Genomic DNA, 20365 nt, shown 5'->3' with positions numbered 1-20365 from the left:
TATTTCTGTACGTTGAAAACCACCTGGTGCCCACACGAGGCGATCGACGCGCGACCAAAACCCAGGTGCAGAGACGAAAACGTCCAACCCCACCTTGGAAACGCGTCGTTAGATTCCTTCTCTTTCTTTTTCTCTCTCTCTTCTTCCACCTTCCACCTCGCAGAATTATTACGCATGACATAGAACAGAGAAGGAAAAGAGAATGGAACAAATTGGCTGACATACATACCGTTAATCTCGTGAATTCTTTTTTTTTTCTTTTCTTTGGAATTTTCACTCCAACAAGTTGTAATTAAAACTGTTTATTTGATTGTTCTTTAAGTTCGCATAATACGAGAAACGTTGACAAATTCATTTCATAGTCTGAAATGTATCGTGATACGTTTATTTTTTCATATATGTTATTGCAGATATGTGTGTATATATATTACATAATGTAGTTTATCTTACAGTCATACGTTACAGTTTATTATAACGGAGAGCGAGTGTGGGAGGGAGAGAAAGAGAGAGAGAATGAAAGTACATTTATTCGATCCTGGAGTTGGACTCCCTGAGGACCCCAGGCATAAATACAAAATATAAAATTATTTTCTAACAAATTCATGGACACATATGATAACATATCGTAATAAGCATCGCAGAAAACAACTGACATGATGTGAAAAAAGAAAATAAAATTAAAGTAAAATCAAACATGAGTAAATAGGTGAGCAAGTATTATTAACAAAAGGTAGCGAATTACAAACATATGAGAGAGAGAGAGAGAGAGAGAGCTGTTTATTACGTGCTCTGGGACTGAGGTCCCCTAAGAACACCGTGGAAAAATCGATACAGAAAAATTTTGTAAAAGGTTACAAGCGATCGTGGAAGCTTAAAATTAAAAGTAAACAATAAAACAGTAAATATAAGTATTAAAGAATAAGAAGGAAAATAAGGTTTCACATATATAAAATGTTTTACGAGAGAGCGCACAAGACGCGCTTACTCTCGAGGAAAGTAGAAACAAAGATAATTAAAGATAAATAAAAATAAGATAAAGTTGTACGTTAATAAATTAAATTATGCTGACTCTACAAGCATGGATACATTGGGGACTAAGCATCACCACCTGCAAGCAATAACGCACGAAATGCCGAAGAGAGATGGAGAGAGAGAGAAAGGTGAGCGTGTGTAGACGATAACATTTTGTCGTTCGAATCAAGGATTCGTGTCATTCCATTTCATCTTTGCACCGCACTTAGCTGCTGCGCAAAGTACAAATTCCGATGGTCACATGTATATAATTATAAGTATATAGCATGTAGAATTATTTGATCTTTCACCGAGAGTTATATCTGCACTTATTATATCTTCTCTTCCTCTGTATCTATTTTCGTGTCGATTTCTCATCGTCAGAAGTTCTTTTTGTTTTTCATAAACATCATACTGTTATATGGTATTAATAAGGAAGCTTTTTTTTAACTTATCTCTATTTTTCCCAAGTTCAAACTTTCTATTTCTTCCATTCTTATAGGGTTCCCTTTTTCTTAATTTCATATTTTATTTTATTAAAGTTGTTCGTTCACCCATAAAACGAAAATTTATAATATTTTATGAAGTATAATTAACCACAAATCGGAAAAATTGTGTTACTTTTGCTGTTTAATCACGCCACCTGTTATAATCAGTGCTATTATTAAATTTTGTTCATGATACATACGTATATATATATATATATATAAAAGAATCTTTGCGGTTAATTAATATCGCATATAGCTTTACGCTGCTAAAAGATCGCTCTCGGAATTCCAAGTTTTCCCCGTTCAAACCACATCAAGTAGATTACTTTGTCCCGTAGGTTTAAACCGTAGGTGGAAGTAAAAAAAAATATGGGAAAAATGTGGTAGATAGTAAGGGGTTTTTGTTTCATGTAATTGGAAACAATCATGCGGAAGTCAGAATAATCATGTCGAACATCTGTAAAAGTTTTCTGATTTTGAAACTTGAAGCTTTCTATACATACATCTTTTGAAACATTTATAACAGTCTTAGCGAAATATTATTAGGTATATATGGGGCATTACATTCCGATTCAACTTTTACGGTCTGAGCTTCACCCTTTTGGATTTGGTCGACGATTTTTTATATTGTTGTTCCAACTCGAAAAGCATTGCAATTTTTTAAAACGGTTTTTCCAACCCTCCTTGGCGGTCCCAGAGTGCCTTAAATGATGATATTTTGACAATGTTGCAACACTTTTATGATTCGTCAAAAAAATTACATAAATTCTGTAGTCAAAACCGTAAATATTCCAACCAAAATTAAAATGGGCAGGCAAAACGGTAATTTATTATTCATTTTTTAACCAATTAATCATACTGCTTACTCATTTGTATTTAACATTTTTTTTTTAATGTTCAGGCATCGACATATCTCCCATAATAATTTTGGTGCAATTAAGATGCATTTTGATTACTTCGGAATCGAAAAACTCGGTATTAAGGGGGATTTTTATCTAGAAATTTGGAAAAATTAAACTTTTAAGTATATTTTGGCCCACAGCCGATGTCAAATTTCTGAAAATTGAGAAAGTTACGAGCACTTCAGTCATGAGCTGAATTCAAAGCTATAAAGATCAGCTTACGAGGAAGCTGCGAATGCGGCAGAAGCCATCTGATACGGAAGCCAACGTCAAAATTTCAAACGTGCTTATCTCCGAATTACACTTTTCAACCTGGTTGACATAAAATCTCGAGTTCTATTCAACCGATTGATTTCAAATTTGGTATGGACCTTCAGTAGGTATATACCTCTCTATCGCTCTTAATACGAATATTGCGAAATTATTATTACCACCATTTTTTTTTAATCGTGAAAAAGTAGGTTGAAAAATTATCTTTTCGTTCAGACAGTTGTCATCTTTCAAATTTTTTCTTCTCTTTAGTACCTGCCGTAATAAAATTATTATCGATCAAGAAAATTGGTTTCATTTTTGTTTGAGATGAATGGGAGCATCGGAATCGTGTCAATCGCCGCAACGCTGTTGTTCATGGCCATAATTTTTGTTGCAAGTGGTTTAAAGAACAATAAAAATACAGTAGGAAAATGGAATGGTAGAAATATATACGTTTCTGTTTTTATCAAGTCTAAAAAAACGCCCGTAACTTAGGCCTCTAGACTGGAATACACCTTTAATTATTATGTACAATTATTTAAAGGATACACAATAATTTGAGTATAATAGTGCCATGTAGTACAGTGCAGAGAGTGAGACGGATAGATAGATAGATAGATAGATAGATAGATAGATAGATAGATAGATAGATAGATAGATAGATAAATAGATAGACGGAAGAACGGACGGACGGACGGATGGACGAACATATAGATAGATAAAGAGAGAGATACATGGAAAAGATAGATGGGTCGATAAATAGATCGATAGATAGACAGATAGATAGACATATAGATAGACAGATAGATAGACAGATATACATATAGAAAGATCATAGATAGGTAGATGGAGCGAAATTGAGAGCGGGTAGTCTTCCGCGAGACGACGTTTCACATCGATTGCTGCTCCTCGCGCGGGCCTTTGAGTCGTCGCCTTGGTCGTACTCCGTCGGCTGATAGTCGTAGTCGCAGTCGTAGTCGTAGTCGTAGTCGCAGTCGCAGTCGCAGTCGCAGTCGTAGTCATACAGTCCTATAGCCGTCGTAGGCCGTCGACGTCGACGTCGGCGCGGCGGTGGCTGCGCGCGTATCACACACACCTCCCCCCCCCCATCCCGTCCTTTCCCCCTCCCCGACCTACGAAGAAACACAGGCAAACGGGGAGGCGTGGTGTTTCACACGCGCACAGACACAGTCGAAGCGAATGCGCACACGCGACGATTTACGTAAAAGCGACCGCACGCACGCACGCACGCCCGCACGCACGCACGCCGCACGCACTCACGCAGGCACGACGTCGACGACGACGACGACGAGTTTGGCCGGCCGCCGTTCCGGCGAACCTGGCCGCTAGCAGCAGCAGCAGCAGAACCTCGGTTCGGAGTTGCGAGGAGAGCCAGTCTCCGATGAGCTCCCTAACAAACAGCCCATGCAAGTTACGGGCTGCTCGTTCGTCGTCGTCGTCGTCGTCGCCGTCGCCGTCGCCGTCGCCGTCGTCGCAGCCGCCGCAGCCGCTAACGCAGCCGCTGCTGCCGTTCCGTCGCCGGGTATTAATTAACATTGAATATCACTGATATCGAATATACATCTGCGTATTGTTCAGGAACGTTTCATCACCACCACCACCACCACCACCACCACCACCGACGACCACCCCAACCTCCGACCCCCGACCCCCGCCCACCCCTCATCCCCTCGACAAACGAGACAATCCTTTTGCTAAATTTCTATACCATCGTTAATTATACTTTCGTTTAAATATGGATGTCGATTATTGTTTCGTACGATGACATTGCCACACGGGGGCGGTAGATCTCGATTCATCCCTTAAAAATATACGTAACGTCGGTTTATTGCGTGCAGTAAGCAACGACGAATACAGCGATTAATAAATTTGATGATACAAACAAAAAAAAAAAACTAAATATATTAACCATCGTTATTCGCTTGAATAATAATTTGCTTGTAAAACTGAACGAAATAAACGACATATAAGTTACAACGCCTTTTTTTTTTTAAACAACAACGATAACAATTGTTATAACGATACAAGAACGGATATCGATATTGACACACGTATAGTTGATGAAGAAAAAAAGCTAAAAAAAAAAAAAACGAGTAAAATAAACCAATAATAATATTAACAATCGCTGTTATTATACAAATATATATACACGTCGAATGAAAAAGAAGAGAATTGGATAAAAACGAAAAAAAAAAAGGTATAAACTAAACGCGGTTGAATATCGTTATTGTTTATTCATGTTATTATCATTACTATATTATCGTATTAATACATATATATATTTGAAGAAAGTATAATCAATTTTTCATTACAAATATATTTGAATGATTTGAATCGAATCGATCGCTTAATTAATTCATTTGTTCATCGTATTTTAAATGTTATTATGATTATTAATAATATTATTATTATCATTATACATATAATAAATCATAAATCGTGAATTCGTGAAATATTTAACGAAACGATGTGTGTTTAGGTTTACATGAACTTGAGACATTTAATTATATCCTGCGTGTGTAACGTTGTAATAATAAAATTGTCATAATAATCATCACAATAATTTATATTGCTTGCCGTCGTTTCCTCGTCTGCAGAGATTACACACTGCATATCGTGTGTGCTTCATCGATTAGTTTTCTTTTACTTGATTCGCGTATTTTATGTTCAAATTTCTCCGAAATCTCGTTCTCTCTCTCTCTCTCTCTCTCTCTCTTCCTCTCTTTTTCTGCATCTTGTTATCTTGCAATAAGTACTCGTGTTTGAAAAATCTCGTTTTTCCCCCCTCGTAACATCAATCATCCACACGCTAGGAGGAACAATACGGTATAATAGCAATAAAAATAATATTAACAATCGTGATGAAACGCAGTGAATTTGAAAAAGACGGGAGAAAAAACAGAGTGCGTGCAGAATAAGTGCATTTGTTTCTTTTTCTTTCTCTTCTTGTTTTTTTTTTTCTTCTTCTCAGTGATTTGAAGAGGAAAAGAGAAGAAGAGAAAGAGAGAGACTGAAAATTGTTTGATAAATCCGGGCATTAATATGGAATCCATTCGGTACGATAATCGACGTCATGAAACTTAAAGGGCAAAAGATTTGAAAAAAATTACAATACATCGATGAACGCGAAAATTTAAGAAGGGGTTGCGGGGGTTGGGGGTGGGAGGGGGTGGGGTGGAAATTAGCTTCTCGTCTTTCTTTTGACTTTTCTCTCAAAAAGTCCATTAACGGACTTCTGATCGTTTGTTGATGTCTAATTTTTGTATTGCATAATATTAGTGAGTAACGCATTATTCTGTATATTATATACGCGGTGTGTCGTCTTCCGAACTGAAGAGGGAAAAGAAGAAGCACGAAATAAGGGCATATAAATTAAAAAAATAAAGAGAGTAATGCTTGCAAGTGATAAAAATCTAGTATTCGATAAAGAAAAACAGAGAGAGAAAGAGAGACAGAGAGATAGAGAGCAAGAGCCAGAGTGAGAGAGAGGGAGAGAGAGAGAGGTAGAAAAGAGAAGAAGCGAGAAATGTAATTTTAGGTGCAGATTTTCGGGTATCGTGCGTGTGTGTGCGTGTTTTTTGTATTTTTTTCTTTTTTCTTTTTCAACATTGTTATTCATAGTTCATTAATTCGTTCTACAGAAATTATTTCTCATTCATGAGACGCCGGTGTGTTATTATAATGTATAATAATAAAAATACCGTAATATGAGCAAACAGATGTGGGAACGAGAGTTGGGGAGATCAGGATTAACACTGAAACAATTCTATAGATGAATATTATAAATTTTTAATACGATTAGACGGTGCTAATCGTCGTCGATGTGAAAAAGAAGAAAAAGAGGAAAAATCGATACCGACACGAAAGTGTATAAAGTAAATAATGTCAGTCTTCGGTACAAGTAAATTTGACGATCCATGCTATAAACGATAAACGTTACATATACATAAAATATATCAAAGTACGCGCGTAAAAATTTACCACATCGACGGTGTAAATCATTCTACATTCGTACACTAAAGTGCAGTGACTGTTGCAGGTGAGGGATATTGTAAACCCATATGCGTACGATCGAATCAAGATGCAATAGCTTTACTGCCAAAATTTACATGCGTGTATTACGTATATACATTGTACGTACGTGTGTACGTGTTTATACAATATACGAATAGCGTGATTCGGGAACTGTGCAGGTGGTGTGTATAAAAGTATAAAAATAAATTGTGTCAGTTTCTCCTCTCCTCAACACACACAGACGAGTATATAGAACGTTTATAATAGACCATTGGACGCTGTGGTGTTTCAATCAAGGTTATTCAACAGTGTGATCACCAAAAAGTACCAGAGTCTCTTCTTTCCCCCCCGTGGTATATAATCCGAGAGAGATAGACAGAGAGGAGAGATCCGAGGCTAAAGTGTTGTGCGTAGTAATCGAAAACGAAAAAAGGTGTGCAAAAACGGTGAAGAAGAAAAGAACTAATCTTCGTACACTCCCGCGAAACGGGATATCAAAATTTCCTGATAAGAGGAAAGCTTGTCCGCGTAGAGGAGTAAGAAGATACAATAACAGTAATATCAGTAATATCGAGAAGAATAGAAAAAGATGAGTGAACGACGTTGCTAAATACTGGAATAACACAACCGACTTGGTGGAATAGTCAATTCTCCATCTTCATCCCCCGAACCTGCAATAACCCGGAACATCGAAGAGAGAAGCTTCGGAGGAAAAGAGGAAGTGGAAGGATAGGCAGGAAGAAGGAAAGGAGGAAGGAAGGAAGATAATATAAGACTATTCCAGTGTGATGCTGCCGCGGTGGTCGCCGTCGGTCCAGCAGCTGCAGGCAGGAACAGTCGAGGGAATAGGTCCTGTTGATCTGAGGAGACGCTGACCTGAGGAGCAGCCCACGCTGGCCGATACCCAGGCCATGAACGGGCCCCATGACCGGGCCCGTACCCGCTTCCTCCTCCTCGAAGAACGCGATCCTCCGCGATTGCAGTCCCCGCAACGCCCTGCCGAGGACACGGCGTCGTCGTCATCCCCGAGGAGCACCCCTCCCCACTCATCTGCATCACTGCGGTTCACCGGACGTGGCCAAAACAGTTGGCGGAGAAGAAGAGACTCTAGTCATCGTCGACTGTCTTACACTAAGGTCGACAAAGCCTTTATCGTCGTCGCTGTCGTCGCTCTTTCCTTGGCACTCGTTACACATTCAGGTAGGATTTTCAGTCATACCCTAGTCTTTATTTTCTCCTCTCGTCGTCTACGTGCGTCTATGGAATATGCAGGTTCTTTTATGCCAGGATCGTTATCCTGGTTTATTTATGATCGAATTAACCACACTTTTGTCTTTCTACTTATGTACTCTGTATGATCTTCCGGGTACCGATCGCGCAGTGAGAGTACGAAGCATAACTGGTATTCGAACGATGCGGATGATCTGATTCTTTAATTAATCCAATACGTTGTTAACCTTCTAATGCTACCACAAAGTACACGTATCACAATGTGTAGACTTGTTTCTTTAGGTACTGTATACATATTTGAACAGGGGAATAGTACCGATTTTAAAACTCATCTTGCGACCTTCGAGCTGCAGATTTTGTGGTGCATTACGCCCTATGGTGTCCGATTTCGAAATCCGCGACGAATCAATGATATGGCGTTTCTACTCGAACCGTGGAAAACATACCTGACTTATGACTTATAGGTACACTTTTCTTGTATGCTTGATATTTTCTGCAACCTTTATAGCGTGTGCTTTCAGGTTGGTCTTCTTCTTGAAGTCGATCAATCCCTCCTATTAGTTTCCTGGTTCTCCTATTGCACCAGATACTCGTAATAACAACGAACTGGTCATATAATTGAACGTCATCATTTCTTCCCAAACGTTGAAAAATTAATATCGAAACCGCCAAATGCTGGTGAGAAATAACCACGGAATATACTCATCGTCGTGTGGTTTTCTACTGGAACTATCGATAGTCCTCTTACACCAAGGTCTGAAAAGAAAAGAAAAACGTTTCATGTAAAAGATAAAGTAAAGGTGAAGATGGTGAACGGTTGTTCAAAGAATTTGTACCTGAAATCAAACCTCTCATCTTGTTACTTACCGCTAGAAACTATAAAGGCTAGACTATTGAATTATGCAATTCAAATCGACCCAACAACGTCGTTGTCGTATGGACACGTTAGTCCTGTGCCCCATCCGGCCAGTAGAGACGGTATAGTAGATGTTTGGTTTTTGTGATCATTCCACTTTCTTCTCCTTCTTCTTTTTCTTCTTCTTCTTGTTTCCCGTTGTAATTCTAACCTTGCTCTCTTTCTTACCCGTAAGACCAGTGCTGTGCGCCACACAGGAGTAACAAACGTGCTTACCTAGACCGTAAGATATTGGCCTGCGACGTGCTTCGCTTCGCCGTGTAGACACGGTGTCAGGGGTACGACGCTGTGGGTAAGAATTACTCGTACGGGGGTTTTTCGGGGCTTCGGACCAGGGACGGCATGTGCGCTCATGGCGTTATACTCACTCACCCCTGCGGCACATCATCACAATGCGGTGCGGTGCCGGTGTTCCATCACGATGTTATTTCGTACCAAGCGCAACACACGCGCCCTCCACGCACCGGCACTCTCTCCTCTCTCCTCTCTCCACGAGCATTATACACCATAACCTTACAGCACCGCGTATCTATGCGTGTGTGCTGTACACGGTAAAACACCTTGTTCAATTCCCACGCTGCTGCTACCCTCCTCCCATTTTTCTCCCCGTGCTTTCTGATCCCCTTTCTCCTCCCCTCTCCCCCCTTCCCCATTTCACCCCCTTTTTTCTACGGAGCTAGCCTGCCGAAATTTCAGGATTTTGGCGATGGTACCGCTATGTAGAAACATTTGAAAGAAAACTTGCACAGCAGTGATGCGTTTATATGAAATTTGGGCAAGGTTCCAATCTTTGCCAACTGTCACGTACACGGACTACGCACGGTATACATTTTTTTCCATTTCCTTCATTCGTCTTTATCTTTTGTTTGTTGTTTGATTTATATCCCTCTGTGGTGTTTGTCATTATAGAGGGTTGTGTGGTCTGGTATTCTCTACTTTGATTGTGCCACTTTTTTCCTTCTTCTCTTCTTTCCCTTCGCCACGTATCCGTATATGTGCAGGATTGCTGATATCACGATTACGATGGTGATGACGACAAGAGATCAAACGTTAACTTTCTCTTTCACTGTTACAATTATTTGAAAAATTTTATAGCGACGTCAGTCAGGAAACTGGTTTGAGATCTTCTGGTCTCCGTTGTCGTGTATGACCGCAGTTTTCCGAAAATGTACAATACGGTTTGTGTCTGGTAATACGGTGAAGGCCTTGACTGGTGACTTGACTACTCAATAATACTGCATCAATTTTTACCTACTTCCAAACTTGTTCCTCTTTGTCTTAAGCTTGCTGAAATAAATGCATGGATATAAATATGCCCAAAAGGTGGATGATTTGTGAATTACTCACGAATGGATGGGTAGATGGTTGGATGGTTGGTTAAGAGTACAGCAATCTATATTTAAGGTGGCAGAGGCATCAGCCTGACAGCTGGTGTCACGGGCAGTGACTATGCCACCTCTTCTCTCTCTCTCTCTCACTCTCTCTCTCTCTCCCCCTCTCTCCTCCTTTTCCATCTTTATCTCTCTCGCTCACTCTTCTCTTCTGCTATGCTGATGCCGCCGTCGTTGCCGGCTCACGGCTCTTGCCATGTGCTCGCGGCCGATCGACGCTTCATTCCACTCGTTTTCCTATCTGCATCGTTTAAGAGGCATCAACGTAGCCGTCGCCGCAACCTTTTCACACTTTGTCATTTACCCATACACGCGTTTACGAGTCGGTGACAGCGGATAACCATCAACCCTTTCAAATAATTCTCAACTACACACTGATCTTCAAGAAGTTCAAGGCTATATCGCGCAGACCGTACATCGTACATAGATCACCTTCACACCTTTCCAAAAACTGAATTCTAAACCCGAAGCTGCATGAATGATGGAACCAATGAATGAGGATGAATGTTCATTTATTATCTTTTTTTCTTTAACCAACTCTTACATAGGTATGTGGCGCGTTATTCAATTTACCGGATATTCTCTTTTTCTACAAGTAATACGAAATCTGTATAACTATATATATATCGCGAGACGAAGATGTAATACGTGTAGAACTGTATGTACGTATAATGTTATGTAGGCAGATACCTGCCTAATTGAAAGCGACAATTAACGAGGGACGGGTTTCCGATATGTGACCTGCCTCACGAATGACACGAGGCACGATCAGCGATATTATTACATCGCTTCTTCCGTTAATTTTCTTTTCTTTTTTTCAATTACCCTTTGATAATACCAATTTCATTAATGACGCAACACGTATTTCTTTTTCTTCTTCATTGAATTTCCCCCGCTCTATATATAATTATACAATCGCTTTCGAGATCCGATTTCCGTTTACCCCAATTATTAAAATATGCGTACTTAGTTTATAATAATTATATATTATATAATAGGCGATTATAATATATTTGACGATATATTTCCCTTGCCGGAACGTACGTGTTCTCATTGTCAATATAATAATCCATTATATATTCCTATGATGTAGCATAAACTGTTCTCGATATCGAACCGAACTGTATCGATTTAGTGTCACACGCATACCTGTATAAGAAACCTAACCAATACCTTCAGTATTTTCTTACTGTGACATGTAATTATTTCACGCTGTCAACAAATTTCGTAGTCGAATCGTTCACATGCAGACAAACTTAGCCTGCAATATCTCATACAAATGCTTCTTCCGTTTAACATGATCAGTATGCAGCGTGATAAATAACTTGTAAGTTATACAACCTCCGTCGTAAAATCGACTTTGCTATATCAGACGTATCCTTAAGAAGAGTGAAATCGAACTTCGACGGTCGAACCCCTCAAATTAGTTCGAAATAATTTTAAATAAAATTTCGCAAGACATTTTGACATGTGAAGCTAAACTTTTGGGCAATCTCAACGAAGCTTAATAATGCAAACCTCTTGTAAGACGAAGATGAGGCGATTGAAATTTTTGAATTTTTATTTATTATTTTCAGCGAAGAATTTCCTTTTTCTTTAAGAGCAATCCCATTAAGTTCCTTGACAGCTCAAAAGCTTGGATTTAGCAGTCGAAATTCCTTGCCGCACCAAAGGTTGGATGGCGGAGTCAAAAATAGAGATAGCCAAATTTGCCAAGTGACATTTTAAAGGAGACAAATTGATCTTCGATTTGCTCTTTTAGAAAAATTCGAACCATTTTCTTTGTACCTGTTACGCACTTTTGAACAAAAACCTCGAAAAATCAATGCTTTTTTATGAGAAAAAGTAAGGCTTTCTAGGGGTGGGTAAATATGGAGAGAAAAAAAATGTAACATTATTTCGAGCAAATTTGAGGGATGCGAACATCGAAATTCGACATCAACTCTTCTTAAGGACAGGCCTAATATACGTATATACGTATAGCCCAAATCCGCAGTATCGTCGGATTGTCATTATTACAAGATATAAGAATTAAATTAAGACGAAAGAGAAAGAACGGAACGGTACAGTACCTGTAAATGACGTAACACATGTGCGGCATGAGAAGAAGATGCTGTCTAATGTCCCCTGCAGGCTGCATACTGCAGAGAAAGAGAGAAAGGGAGAGAGAGAGCGAGATGGAGGGAGGGAGAGAGGGCGAAAAAAGCATTCAGCGCGATATTATGTGTACGGTTACCGCCCCGATGACCGTGTAAAATAGATACAGCCTGCACCCTTGCATCACGTTACACAAACACAGACCAGCCATGTTCAGTATGCAATAAAGTCGCATACACAAGCATCAGGTACATCGTGTGCGCGTGTTTGCGTGTGTCTGTGCTATTATACCTGCAGACTGTACGACGACAACAACGTTACGGTATGAAGCTAATGGGCGCAAAGTATTGGGGAAGAGGGTGGATGAGGAGGTAGAAGGTAGGAGGTTGGAGGTAGAAGGAGGCGACCGACTAGCCCGGGCTGCATTATGCAAGCGGGGGAGCAGACTCTTGTCGCTTGCTTACCGAGGGTGAACTTTGTTCGCGGTGGTGGTAGACCGACACCACGTTGCTGACGCGACGCTTGGTTTGCAACGAGGACTATCTCCGCGTGTACAAAAGTGTCCATGAAACAGAGAACAATTAAGATGGCATTGCTGTTAAGCAAAAGTTTCGCATACTTCGTCCGTTACAACCGCCAAGTTCAGATTTAACCCTGATTGCTTATTAGCTCCATTCTGGTGACTTGCTCAACGACTATCCGTCGCTTTTTGATGGAAACTTTTTCAGTTGGAAGCCCATGTGAGATGCTTCTCCTTGCCTCTACCCACCATAGCTCCACCGTGTAAGACGACCACCTTCTATCACTCTGGCTCGATGCATCGGCGACCTTGCGTACGTATTATTACACAGTAGGTACAATGCAATTCGACACACCGCGCAAACGCCGTGTGTGCAGCTGCTGTCGCCCGTGATGATCGTTGGTGGTCTTGCAAAGGTGCGCAGTAATCGAGGATATAGAAGTGGTGCGGTAGGAGACTTTAGCCCTCGTTGCTGGAGGTGTGACGGGTGGTTTATAACTCGTACACAGCTCACTATATTTCTCTCTCTATCTCTCTTCCATGCATCATGCCTTGTGCCTTGCAGTGTCCGGTCAGCCCGAGGGCGTTGACTTTTTGATTAACGCGTATTGGACAAGTACACTCGAGGTGGCGACAATTTTGCTCAAATAATATTCTCTGACTTTTCCCTAACTTTTCCTATAAAAGAATCCAGAACTGCCTGACTTCTTCCTACGAAACTTAACGTTGGGCTGCTTTTATGACCTAAAGCTTCAGAAGTTACGCACATGGAATGTCTAAATTTAGATCTAAAAAACACGTAGTATTGCTTCGTTTCACAAAAATAGTTAGAAATTGAACAATGCTATTTCAGAAAGTTAGCTTAACTGAATTAACGAAGCATAGCTGAAGTCTGAAAACGATTTATAAAAAAAAAGTAAGTTTTTCCCCATGTTCCATCGTCATTCCGTGACTTTTTTCGGTTTTCCCGGTCTGTTGCCATCCTGATACTCTACCTACGTACCGTTTATACTAGTAAACGGATTCAAAGGGTCAGATCTGATGCAGAGACAACTATATTTCGCTGCATGGGAACCTTAGAAGCAAAAGCTATCGGTGCACGATCACTGCAGATACCGCAAGTAAGGTAACCTACACTGCATCAGGTTGTTTCTTCGTTTGGAAAGCGGTCGTTCGATGTTTCGTCGTGAAGTCAGTCACGGTTTACCTGTTCGCCAAACGAGACGTTTAAAACGAATGCTTCGCCCGATGAAATTGAATCTTGAGCAGAGCTCATGGCTTGGAAGTTTAGAACCGTTTGCGCTGCGGATTTTGTTCACGGGATGCACGTTTTTAGATAATGGTGTTCGTCGTGCTCCTCACATCCCTCCAGTCTACTCGTTCGTCCTGCACATTCTCCGTATCCTACCAGACCTAGTACCGGCATATAAGTAGGTCTGGTTTGCCCCTGGCGAGGCCCCGCAGGGAAAGAGGAAAAGAGGAAAAGGCGGTGGTTGGGGGTGGAGGGAGGTCGGGGGTTCATCGATCGGCCCCAATCACCCTCGAACTCCCACCACCACGACCGACAACGGGACTCGACGAACCCCCGAAGGCCGAACGACGGCCCTTCTTCCATCGCTCCTCGTGTCTGTACCGGTCTCGCAAAATTGGCGTTAGCTTCTCTTTTCGTCTCCCAAATTATGGTAAGATGTTGTGCTTATCGTTTCCTGAAAAAATTCTGTATTATATTGGAAAACTTTTGTCGCATATACCTATATCGGTACAGAGTTATATCATGAATTATCGTTCAAATTATGAATTACGTTCGGAACTTTTGCACAGGCACGTGGTTCTGTACGTATGTCATGTATATGCATGTACAACGTGTGTCCAAGTACGCACACAAATGAGGACGATGAGGATGATCAGGTGATGTGTGTATAATTAAATACGATCATAAACCGTTATAATGCTAATCGCCTGACACTATCGTCGTTTCAATATAAGTTATTGGATTACGTCATTCGCTTGTATATCATCTCAGCGGAGACATTTTACACCTACGTTTGTCGTCGTTGTAATACACACGTATCACAATATTTCAACGATCGTTATTTCTATTCATTAATACTTGGCTGAAAATTTACAAGAGGATTTCTGCTTATTGTGATCAAATTTTTCTTCGATCGCTTACAGTGTTGTTATTGTACACACACGTATTTTATTTTATACGATTTACAAAGTCTCTCACATTAGTTGTCATACCGGCGTATAACAATTAAGTGGCGTGAGGAGTTTACAATGCTTGTTTTTTTTTTTTTTTTTTTATATTTTTTTTTTTTATATATATTTCTCATCTATTTCATTATTCATTCCCTCCCTCCGCCTCCCTATCTGTTCTTTTAAAAAATCATCCGATGTCTCTCATTATTATACGCTTCCACACAACTCTCAAACGCTGTTACGGCGGACATATGTGGATGACTGACTGATTGACTGACTGACTGAATGACTGAGTGATTGAATTTATTAGTAGCTGTTGCCAAGGTGGATTAGTTATCGCTGATTGTAATAATTATCCGAGGTGCTGATTGATCGTCGATCGTTTTGTCAATCTGCTGATTCTTCTTTTAATATTTATACGCACACCGATTTATACATTATATCGCATAACAAAAGTCAGTGAGAGTATTTCTATGCATGCGACATTATTTCTATGCACAATTAGTTTTTCGCACGCGCACGTGGCTTAGATATCACGCAATCGCGCTGATCGAAAACACGGAATCACGAGATTTCAATTTAACCCTCACTCGTATTATCGATGTGTAGATGTATTTACTACATCTATACATACGTATAAATATACCTGGTTTTTTACGAGAGCGTTAATCTCGATAGTCTAGGATATCGTACCGGATTGCGGTATGTGCATAATACATAACGTTATGTATATGTATTTACGCAGGTATCTATCCACGTAGAATGTGAATACACACATACTCACACACGCAGGCGCGACTATCCAACGTCAGATTAGAATTACGGGATAAGGTTTTACGGATTTCTAGCCATAAAACTCATTTCTTACTACCGCAATATTCGTCTTAACGGACCTCGATATCAACAAGAAATATATGAAAGTATATGTATATACATACTTCCACTGTATTGTTACATTGTGGGCGTGGTGTATTGTTGCATAGTTATACGTGTGTACACTAGTCCATGTACCTGTGCGTGTGTGTGTTCCATTCGCGTCGGTTTAACGTGAATGAAAGTTCAGCTGCAGGCTTTTTACAGATACGTAATAACTTATACATAGTTATGGGTATCGTTTGAATACAACGATTCAATAGCATTGCATTAAACGTATAATTATAATTATTGGAAACGAAATGAAATTCGAGTTGCGATCGGTGTAACCTATAATACAAATTATTCTCCGTATGCGAAAATGTCTTTACCTGTAAATGGAATTTTTTTTTTTTAACGTAACGTATACCTGCGATCGAAACAATGTTACAATTTTTCATCTCTCGGAAACAAACGATTTCTTTTCTTCTCCACACGTCGCGGTATCGATAACGTTTGCTCGGGATATTTTGACACTGAATTTATGTTTTTACTCCTTCTCGTCTCCTCTCGTTTCATAAAATGTGATAGAATAGATATTTGCGAAATCTACGACTCGACGATCACGCTGCGTCGATTAACATTGTTACAGGGAAACGAGCTACGGGTTGGTAACTTGAAAGCGCTACATTTTCTTTCTCTCTCTCTCTGTCTCTCTCTCTCTCTCTCTCTCTTATTTCCCTCATTTCCCTTTCCCTCTTCCTCTCTTTCCCGCCCGCCTAATTTAAAGTGATTTTCACCTTAATCCGTCCTTCGGCAGACGCATCGGCGCTGTTCTATTTTTATAGTTATTTTCTAACGAAAATAACAACGTCTCTGCTTTATAATGTGTGTGTATGCGTGTAAATACACACACACACACACACACACACGCATATATATATATATACATGTATAATCGTCGCCAACGAGACGCGTCGAGTCGCGTCCCGGTTACGCCTCTCTCTCTCTCTCTCTCTCGCTCTCTCTCTCTCTCTACTTCTTTAAACGACACTTCCATGCAGCTCATCGTTGACGACTATTCCGTGTGTCGTCTTCTTGTCGCGTGTCTTTCGATCGTGCAGTCTCGTGCACCACGTGCCTCGGAGAAGACGCCTCTCGACGCCTCTGCGTTCTCCGCACCTCGTTTTTTTTTTTTTTTTTTCTTTTCTCTCCCGCTCCAGAAATTAAGACCCACTGCAATAATTCGTCAATTTATAAACTCAAAATTAACGCGTTCTGTTTTTGAAATAACAGTCTGTATAGATCTTTCCTTCTGCAATAGCAATATTTCGAAATCATAAAAACTTCAGTAGTGGTATTTACTCGCAGTATTATATTATTGTATACATAATAATTATTATGGCGCGAGATATATACATATATATTAGGGTAGTCCTTAAAAAGGTTATTTTCGAATTTTTATGCTGCCAACGGCCTGAACACTTCTATAGCGTGAAAAAAAAAATAATCACAAAAAATTGATAGCCCTCAATTGCAGATACTAAAGTTTGTCCCACGGCGGCTAAAGTTTTTACATTTAAATAACATGCAAGTTTTTCGTCTTCATGTTCATTTATATGTTACTCGGCTGCATCTTATGCTATCGTATCTTGACCATTCTTGAACCGTTTCTCCGGGATAAGTATTGAAAGAAATTATTTTTTGCTATTTTTGAGTAATAAACGGTTAAATTCTCGGCAAAAATAATTATGGACAATTTTGATAGAATTTTTTCAGATCTTTAAACGCTGTATTTCAAAACTTGCAGGGTGATGGAAAAAGAATTTTAAAAAAATTATTCCATTTTCGAGTTTTTTCTCACCGTAATTTTTATACTATATAATTATAATAAAAAAAATCGAACTAAATTTGTGTAGTTCTCTTAATGTTCTAACATAGAATTTAATTTTTTTTCTTAATTATTATATGTTAACTTCACACTTGTCGCATAGAGTTTTTATATAACTCAGCCACGTTTTCCCTGCTTTTAGAACTTTTAGATCGCTTCTTAATTAGGCTGGATTTGCACATAAATATATGCTCTTTAAAAGTGTCCAGCGGACAAATCCAGCCTAACTACGAAGCGATAACATAAGGTGCAGCCGAGTAACATATAAATGAACATGAAGACGAATAACTTACATGTTATTTAAATGTAAAAACTTTGGCCGCCGTGGGACAAACTTTAGGATAGCAATTGAGGGCTGCCAATTTTTTGTGATTTTTTTTGATCGATATGGAAGTGCTTAGCCCGTTGGGAGCATAGAAATTCGGAAATAACCTTTTTAAGGTTATTATATATATATATATATATATAATCTAAAGGTATAATAATAAAATTTACGTGTAGAGAAATTTGTAGCCAACTCTTTTGCGAATTAATTCGTCATGCTGGTATTAGGTTCGATGTGCACAATTTATTTGTTCGTCCTTTCTTCTGGTGTTTCTTGAAATTTTGCTATACCCTGTAACGAAGAGAGCGAAAGAGAGAGAGAGAGAGAAAGGGAGAGAGTGAGGAGGAAAAAGGGGGTAAGGGTAAAAATCTAGAATTGTCAATTTTTAAAAGGACCAGAATATCGAATTCTCATAGACGCGGAAATCTTGTTCGTAGAATTTAAGGATGTGGAAATTTTGAGTGCAAAAAATTTTTAATATACAAAGTCGAAGTACAGAATGATCAAATATAGAAAGGTCAAAACAGGGTTAAGCAAAATCGAGAATCCGTACGCGATTCTGTATTATCGGGAGAAATTCTGACGATTCTACAGTTTCGCATTCTACGTTCTGACCGTCTAATCTTTCGCTTCACCGTACATCGACTTTCGACGTTTATAAGTTTTTTTTCAAAAATTGATTTTTCTCTATTTTAAAAATTCGACATTACAGTCCTTCGATTTTTTGATCATTCTATATTTTTACCCTCGCTCGAAAAAAGGGGTCTCGACAAAAGAATAAGAATAATGAGATTGGCGGAATATAGAGGCAGAGGGGGATTAGAGAAGAGGAGGAGGAAGATAAAGAGGCGAGACACCGAAATAGGCCGCAAGAGCAGCGTGTAGTCGTCGAGTATTTCTGTTTCGCGTCCGGCACTCTTCGTACCAACGTTGCTGTAGCTGCTCTTCGCTGTGGTCCAGCATCAGCATCGCGAGTCTCGGCTCACGGTCGAGGGACGGCTAAGTGATGGGCGACAGCTAGGAAAAGGCGGCTTTGGTCTTTTAGCCATTTATCTCTATCCACTTGGCTCTCGTCGTCTCTCTGTATCATCATTTCGCCACTATATATATATATATTATATATATATATAACAGCTACAAAAGTCTGTCGTTTCGCTACGATGACTGTCGTTTTCTTCTGTTCATCGTCCACTCGCATTCTGCACGCTTACTGATATCACGAGAATCGTTATTTTTCCATTACTGCTTTGATTCCTGTTCCTGATTACGGAGTGACTAATTACGACATGATTCACGTTTTTATATTATAGACACGTTTCGAATTGTCGCACTTCTTTTATAAGTTTTTGCTTCATTTATAAACGATTTCGGGCTGAGAATATATATGAGAGTGAAGCTGGTAACGTTGTAGTAATAACGAAACTTCAGGGAAAATATCATTATTTTGCAATTTTGGAATGACTTTAAAGAAGTCATCTTTTTAAAATAAGTGTACACGTTTTATTTGTCATTGTTTACTAAATTTTAGAGATTCCGAAATGTTGGATGTATCGATTTTTCCTAAACATGCATCGTTATAGTAACGTTACTAACTTCATCCTCATGAATATTTTAACTCTGACATTTTCAGGTATCATGCAGCTTGTCCTTATAGTGATTCATTAATTTTTTCGACTCCCGAATATCTCGATCGATGAGGTTTCTTCCAAATTAGAGCTACTTAGATTCTGAGAAAAATCGGTGACGCAAGATTCGAAAGCAACGGAACAGAACTGTAACTGACTTTTGATAGTGCAACAAGATAAACGAGAAAATTTTCCATCGTAGAAAAAATAACGTGTTGAGACTGTTTGACATTTATTGGTACGACATTATGATTCCGTTTTTCGTTCGCGACTATATGAAAAACTCACAATGTAACAAGGTATACCTGTGTATACATATACCTAATTGCGTAACAGCTGATTATAACTACAATGACCCTCCACCTAATATATAAAATTATACAGCTTCGCTTGCATACGTATGAATCAGGTGCACATTAAATGAAGAGGGAGTACAAAGTTGTATGCTTTATAACATGCTGCGAGTACAAGAGGGTATTTGCTCGTAAAATATTCGGAACAGTTGAGATAATTTTCAATGAAATATCACCGGTATTACAGCTATTTAACACAGTGACTAATGGTCAGGGGAAAATCAGGGAATTTGAAAAATGACCAGGGAAGTCAAGGAAAAGCCAATGGAATGAGA

The 20365-nt window shown here is 39.4% G+C and overlaps 1 protein-coding gene across 2 annotated transcripts in view; it reads left to right on the top strand.

Annotated features, from left to right (window-relative positions):
- The first annotated feature begins 4066 nt into the window (after positions 1–4066).
- The window catches only part of LOC124302342 (protein kinase C-binding protein NELL1-like), an 83136-nt gene continuing 66837 nt past the window's right edge, over positions 4067–20365 (top strand). Inside the window, exons 1-2 of one of the 2 annotated variants that reach the window (XM_046758451.1) lie at positions 4067–4196; positions 6394–7888. In XM_046758451.1, the coding sequence (XP_046614407.1) occupies positions 7600–7888 (289 nt within the window). In that variant the 5' untranslated portion in view covers positions 4067–4196; positions 6394–7599. Of the gene's footprint in view, positions 4197–6315; positions 7889–20365 lie in introns of both variants that reach the window. The other variant, XM_046758452.1, reaches the window with a different exon arrangement.

Source organism: Neodiprion virginianus, chromosome 4 (assembly GCF_021901495.1).
Source record: "Neodiprion virginianus isolate iyNeoVirg1 chromosome 4, iyNeoVirg1.1, whole genome shotgun sequence".
Lineage (NCBI taxonomy): Eukaryota > Metazoa > Arthropoda > Insecta > Hymenoptera > Diprionidae > Neodiprion > Neodiprion virginianus.
Note: the sequence above shows the minus strand (reverse complement) of the source record. Positions and strands in the feature narration are given on the sequence as shown.